Raw genomic sequence first — 7,010 nt, forward strand, 5'->3', positions numbered from 1 at the left:
CTATATGACTGATCTTCCTTGTTGTGGACGCTTCTGGGTATGGGTCTGGCTCATTCTGTTTTGCACTAGAAGAGGAAGGAACATCCTTGAACTTTTTGTCCATCATGAACTTGAGGACAGTTATCGATTCTTCTGCATGGCTGCACCTATTGGCCAAGTTGCTGAACTGCTCATGTAAGGAATTGACTCTGTGTAGGAAAAGATTGATCTCTGCCCGATACTTCTCATTGAGAATTCTGTACTGATCTTCCAGTCTTGTTTCCAGACTTCGAACTTGATCCTCCAGGGCCCGCTGTTGTGCTCGCAACTCCTCGAACTCTGCCTGAAGATCTCTGCAGTGGAAGCAATCTTCTGGACGATCCATTGACGCTGGATAATTCCTGTCTGCGTTGCCGGCCTCTTTAGCGCGGGACCTCTGAGCTCTCCACTTACAACAGGCTACAACCACAGCTCGCGCAGGGTTGTTGTGGTTCTGCTGAGCGCTATGGTAGCTACCTCGGGCTGCTTGGAGATAGGCGGAAGCGATGATATTCTGATGCTCGTGGACACAAGCTTTCTCTATGAATTGAAGGGTCATGCCACCCAGGATATATATAGAGTCCATTCGCAGGCTGTGAGGGCGGGAAGATGCCCATCTACGTCTCCCAGTACTCCACCAAATGGTCAAATGCATATCTTGAACTGCGTATGAGATCTGTCTGCTAGGACGATTTTCTCCTGAACTTCTCTTGATTCCCATGCGCTGAATCGATCTCCCAATCTTATTTCTGATCCAAATCCTGCCTACCTTACCTGCTCTGTCATCTGCACTGATTACTTGTCTGTTGTCATTGATTCTGTCATCTGAGGTACACCTGCTGTTGACTAGATATTGAATATTCATGGTAACGGTTGGAAAGAGGTATTATTGTTACAACTCAAGCTACCCTTGGAGCGCTCGCATGCCCTGTTGGCATACTTATCAGCCTCCTTGTTCAGTCCACGTAGGATGTGGTAGTATATGACCTCTTCCATTGAAGCGTGAAGGGTCTGATTCCTATGATTTATCTGCTGGAGAAGGATATTCGGCGTGCTCTGCCTCTGCGCCATAAGCCTAATAATTATTGCTGAGTCCCCAAACACCATTGCCTTCCTTATCCCTAACTTTAACAGCTGTGTGAGGCCCTGATACAATGCCAATCCCTCTGCCCTGTTGTTAGAGATCTCTCCCAGCCCCCATTCGAATTGAAGTATTCTTTCTCCATTAGCGTTGCAAATGAGACCCCCTGCACCGGCTTGGCCCGGGTTCGATTTAGAAGCACCATCAAAAAATAAGTAGAACCTGTTACAGTTTCTCAACCAATTCGCAAATTCCTCTTCCTTTAACCTCAGCTTCCATGCCCTGTTTGTTTCTTTCGTTTGTATCCTTCCTTGGTTTGTTTCCTGAGCGCTAGCAATATTCTCTTGGACATAACTGATCAGGTTTCTCTCTTCCATGCTGTAATTAGTTGCCTCGATCTTGCCTTTGGTGTGGTTTGTGACTGTCTCCACCGCTAACATCTTTGCCTTGTGGCACATAACTCTGATGTTACAGCCTTTCTCCTGGAAGACCTTTCCATTTCTTGCCAACCAGATGCGCCATAAGAGGGTTAGAGGTATGGTATTCCATATCCTTTGCGTCAATTTACTCCTTTTCTCTTTCCATGGACAGTTCTTCCTCCATTTGTGAATCGTTTCTGCAATAGTTGCCTGAGGCTCCCAGGAAGCATCCCCTATTGAGGCCATCTTTCTCCAGCATTCATCAGCCACCGGACAATCTATAAACAGGTGCTGTATTGTTTCCTCTGATCTACAGCAGTTTGGACATCTGGATGGCCCCATTATGCCTCTTTTCTTTAGATTTTCCGCTGTTAGTGTTTTCCCTTTCAGGAGCAGCCAAATGAAAAATTTGACTTTGGGGGGTGCTTCTGCTCTCCATACAAGTTTCCATTGGTTCCATATGTCCTGTGGGAAGTTGCTGTCACATAAAAGTTGATGACCAGCTTTAGCCGTGTATTGAGTTCCGGTTGGGTCCCAACGATATCCATCTTGCTTACCTTCTTGGATCGGAGCTTTGCTGTGTAGGAGATTCTTTAGGGCAATGAGACTAGTGTCTAGCTCTCTGGGGTAATCCGGGAATTTCCAACCTATCCATGCTTGAGAGTGATTGTCCCATTGTGATATTTGAGCCAAGTACAATATTCCTTTGCCATTGAGCCAGTTTATGGCAGGGATTGCCTCCATTTTTGATCCAATGGGATGCTGCCCTAGAATTCTGTCTGTGGAGAAATTGATGCTGCTCCCCCCTCCTGGGACCTTTGAAATATTCTGAGACATAAAGGATATGGCCTTCTTGCAGAGTTGCCAAATTTTTGTACTATCTCTGTTGGGTATATTAGTCTCCAGGAGTTGTTGCCTTGTGCTATTCAAGTATTTTGCTTCTAAAACCTTCTTCCACCACGCTGTGGGCCCTGTGATCATTCTCCATATTATTTTAGCTCCAAGAGCTAAATTTAGCAGTTTTGGTGATCTTATTCCTAATCCTCCTTTTTCCTGAGACTGAATGACATTCTTCCAACTTACAAGATTGAATTTTCTTTTTTCCGTTTTCCCTCCTTGCCAAAGAAAATGCCTGAGGGCTCTTTCCATTTTCTGATGGAAAACAACAGGAGCTTGGTATAAAGAAAAACGGTATATGGGAAGAGAGGCCAAACCTGATTTTAGAAGAACAAGTCGTCCTGCTGGGTTCAGCCACATGGTGCCCCATTGTTGGATTTTTCTCTTTATTTTGTCAAGGATTTCGTTCCAGGTATCAGCTTTCAGCGGTCCCATACTTACTGGCATCCCTAAGTAGGAGAAGTGGTTCCAGACTAGTTTGCAGGAGACTCCAAATATACTTGCAATGCTATGGATGGTATGATTTGATGTGTTCCAACCATATATACAACTTTTTAACTGATTGACCTTCCCTCCTGAGTAATCCATGAATTGGTCTAAGATCTTCTTAAAGCGCCTTGCTATAGTGATGGACGCTCCTCCTATTAGGAGGGTATCATCTGCAAATTGAGAGTGGTTGATGTTCTTTGTTCCTTGCTCAAATTTGATGCCAGTGATTAGACCTATTCTCCGATTGAAGTCCAGGGTTTGACTGAGTGACTCGGCCATGAGGATAAACAAGTAAGGAGACAGGGGACAGCCTTGTCTAAGGCCTCGAGAGGATTGGAATGCAGCACACGGCCTCCCGTTAATCAGAGGGGAGATCCAGGGGTCCGATATACAAGCTTTGATCATTGTGATGAAGGAGGAGTCAAATCCCATTTTGTGAAGGACAACAAACAGAAAGGAATGCCTAACCCTATCAAAAGCATTGGCAAGATCCAGCTTTAGGACAAACCCTTTCTCCTTTCTGCTTAAGCTTGAGTGGATGGCCTCTTGCACAAGAAGGATGGAGTCAGTAATGTGCCTATTGGGGAGAAAGCCCCCTTGATTTTCTGAGATCAGGGAAGAGAGGTGTGGCTTGAGCCTGGATGACAGAATTTTTGATATTATTTTGTATGCTGAGTTGCATAAAGATATTGGCCGAAATCTTGAAAAAGTGGAAGGTCTATTCTCTTTAGGAATTAAGGCTAGATAGGTAGAGTTGGTAAATCCCCCCATTTTGCCTTTCTTTAAAACCCAACGTATCATCTTTAAGAGATCTTTTTTGATCATCTGCCAGTACTCTCTATAAAAACTGATTGGAAACCCATCAGGTCCTGGAGCTTTATCTGGGTGTAGACTCCAAATTGCTTTTTGGATTTCTTCTTCTTCTACTTCTTTCTTGAGACTGCTGTTCATTTCTTGTGTGACTCCTTTAGACAGGTGTTGTAGCATACTTGAGTAATCCTCCTCATCTTTATCCTCAGTCAGAAGGTTTTTAAAGTGTTTGGTGGCTGCTTCCTTTATAGAATCCTGAGTATTGTAGCTGTTCCCTTCATTGTCCCTAATTGTGCTCACAGTATTTCTGGCCTTTCGAACTGTAGCCTGCTTATGAAAATAAGAAGTGTTTTTATCTCCCTCCTGCAACCAGAGCTGCCTTGATTTCAATCTCCATTTTGTTTCTTCATCCCTTATAGTTTGACTCAGCTGAGAGTATAGTCTTGTTTCTTGCTCTTTGGCTTGCTGGGACAGCCCAAAGGCTTCAATGCTTTGCTGCACTTCCTCTAGATCTTGCTTAATTTTCTTTTTGTTCACCTCGGGCTCTTGGTAATTGTTCTTTGCCCAATTTTTTAGAGCCTGTCTTACTCTCTTTAATTTTGTCTCCCAAATATAAGTTGGGGAGCCTTCTACATGTTGGATCCAAGCCTGCCGCACCACATCTTTTGCTGCAGGGGAACGATTCCAAATGGAACAGTATTTGAAAGGAAGAGGTCCTAGCTGACATTGACTATGAAGAGTGAGTGTTATTGGATAGTGATCAGAGGCAGAAACATTGAGAATATTTGACTGACCAGTAGTGAAGGTGGACAGATATGCTATACTTATAAGGAATCTGTCAAGACGCTCCATGATATTGCCGGCTCCTATTCTTCTGTTACTCCAGGTGTACCTACGGTTTTTGGGCCTGATATCGACAAGGTCTTGCTCCTGCATAATGCTCTCAAGTCGATTTCTGAAAGGATCTGGGATGAAATTTCCCCCTCTTTTTTCGTTAGCGTGCATTACCAGATTTAAGTCTCCTGCTATAATGAGATTGTTGTCCTGCTCTTCTTCTATACTTGCTTCCAATGTGTTCCAACACACTTCTTTCTCTCTGTACTGATTCAGAGCGTATATGTTGTAAATTGTTACCTTTGAGCCACCTGTTTTGCTTTCTAGATTGACACGGATCCAGTTCTGATGTATTCTGGTGGAGTCACAGTTCCATTTATTACTATCCCACATAGTTAGAATGCCGCCTGAGGCTCCTCTTGCTTCGCTTGCACATCCACTGTAACGCTTTTGCTGACTTATAACTCTATTAATTTCTGATTGATCTTGCTTTGTTTCTTGGATAAGAACGATTTCAGGGTTTTCACTTTGGATTAAGTCCTTGAGGGCTACTATCTTGGAGGGGTGCCCTAATCCCCTACTGTTCCAAGATAGTATTTTCATCATGATTTACTGGTTACATGGAGAGGTGCTCGCCTCTCTTTGCCTTTGTTATTATTTTCTTTATCCAAGTGTCCAAGAATGAAGGATTCTATAGGAGTCTGAGAGCCCATGGCAATGTCTTTCTGAGTATTTTCTTCTCTCTGTTGTTTGGCCGATTTTCTGCCAGGCCCATGTTTTTTTGGGATATCGCTGGGCGCTCCATGATCCTTTGAAGAGCTTCTGGTAATCCTAGTGGAGGGGGTATCAGGGGAGGGCTGAGAGATGTGAGGGGGAGAGAGATGGAGAGGAGGATCAGAGGAGGGGAAATCAGGCCCGGTATCTTCCTCAGAGAGGATCGCATAGGGATTAGAAGATGGAGGGATAGGAGGATCGGGAATCCGAGGAGGAGAGGAGGGTTGATGAAGGGGAGGCTGCTGGGAGGAGGAGGAAGGTTGCTGGTGGGAAGAATGCTGATGGGAAGGATGCTGATGGGAAGGACCAGGGGCTTCAGTATCCATAGATTTGAGGGGAGGAGATGATTTTTTCCTTTTTACAGTTTCCCATTGCCCATCTTGCTCATCAGATTCTACATTAACTATTTTAGTGCATCTATTTGCAAAGTGTCCGTATTCGTGGCATACCTTGCATTTGAAGGGTATCTGCTCGTAATCCAACTGCTGTATATGGCACCAGTCATCTACTTTCAGTTTGATTGCTTCCGGCAGTCCTCGGCCCAGATCAACTTCAACACAAATCCGCGCACATGCCTGCATGTTGTCTTTAGGTTCACTGCGGTCTATGTATTTTCCAACCGCATTTCCTATTGCTTTAACCGAATCGTCCCCCCAGCAGTGAAGAGGGAGATGAGGCAGTCTGACCCAGACTGGAACCACATTTGGTATATCAAGTTCTGGGTCAAAATCCGGAGTCCATTTATTGAGGTAGAGGCCCCTGGAGTCCATAAAGTAAGGCCCGTTTCTGAATATTAGATCTTTATCCTCTTTGGTTTCAAAATGAAAGGTAAAATATCCTCTGCCATAGAATCTGATGGATATTTTACCTTGGGTCTTGTCTGACCAGTTTCGTTCGACCCATCTTTGCACTGTTCTGGGTGATGGCCATAGTCCTGTAAATTGCCCGATTAACCCTTTCTCTGCTAAGGAAATGGCTGCCATGCGTGGAATGGTCGGAGGCAGTTGGACTTCCTGTAATACATCAAGCTTCTTCACAAACTTTGTTGCTGTTGGTCTAGGTCTTTGCGGAGGGAGAGACTTTACCAGATTGGAGAAAGCTCTTTGCAGCTCCGGATCCCCACCAGGCGGATCCGGAGGATCCATGGTGCAGCTCGATCAGTCGGTCCCAGGCCAAGGCTCGGTCGCAGGCTTCAGGCGCGCGCGCAACAACGGTTTTACTTATATATATATATATATATATATATATATATATATATATATATACATATATAAAATGTATTTTTGTTTAAATTAAAATTATGAAAAAATTATTTATATTATTAACCAATATTACAAAAACTTAATATTCTATAATATAAATCTTTTAAACTTTTTTTTTTGAGTAAAATTCTATTAACTAGACAAATTTGGAATTACATAATAGTCTTCAAAATTCATGTTGGACCTTACAAGGGAAACCCGACCAAAGATAAAAATAGACTCTCCATAAGGAGGTGAGAGCCAACTGAAACTTGAAAGTTACAAAATCAAGCAAAATAGATCTAATATGCAGGCCTCATTGGCCAATTACAAAAGAAATGACAATTATTCGAGCATACATCAAAACGATAGTGCCTCATGTTGAGGGGTCTGAATTAGATCCTGTTACCGGAATGGGAGTTGTTGGGTTTGTTGAAGTCTTCCCTA

General features: G+C 43.7%; 1 protein-coding gene across 1 annotated transcript; it reads right to left on the reverse strand.

Moving 5' to 3' along the window:
* Positions 1–879: 879 nt before the first annotated feature.
* On the reverse strand, positions 880–6,467 carry LOC149252614 (uncharacterized). Its single transcript, XM_089454210.1, has 4 exons — positions 6,191–6,467; positions 5,195–5,725; positions 2,983–5,045; positions 880–2,670 (listed from the first exon to the last, which is right to left on the reverse strand). Exons 1-4 carry the CDS (start codon positions 6,465–6,467, stop codon positions 880–882), a joined length of 4,662 nt encoding a protein of 1,553 aa, XP_089310336.1.
* Between the last annotated feature and the right edge of the window lie 543 nt (positions 6,468–7,010).

Source organism: Pinus tabuliformis, chromosome 7, assembly GCF_031772625.1.
Source record: "Pinus tabuliformis cultivar Carrire ecotype Pingquan chromosome 7, CPIR1, whole genome shotgun sequence".
NCBI lineage: Eukaryota > Viridiplantae > Streptophyta > Pinopsida > Pinales > Pinaceae > Pinus > Pinus tabuliformis.

Coding starts and splice junctions, on each gene's coding strand:
- LOC149252614 (XM_089454210.1), bottom strand. CDS start 6,467: ATGGATCCTCCGGATCCGCCTGGTGGGGATCCGGAGCTGCAAAGAGCT. Junction 5,046..5,194: donor TAAAGAAAATAATAACAAAG/GCAAAGAGAGGC, acceptor TTCTTATCCAAG/AAACAAAGCAAGATCAATCA. Junction 2,671..2,982: donor TGGATTACTCAGGAGGGAAG/GTCAATCAGTTA, acceptor GTTTTCCATCAG/AAAATGGAAAGAGCCCTCAG.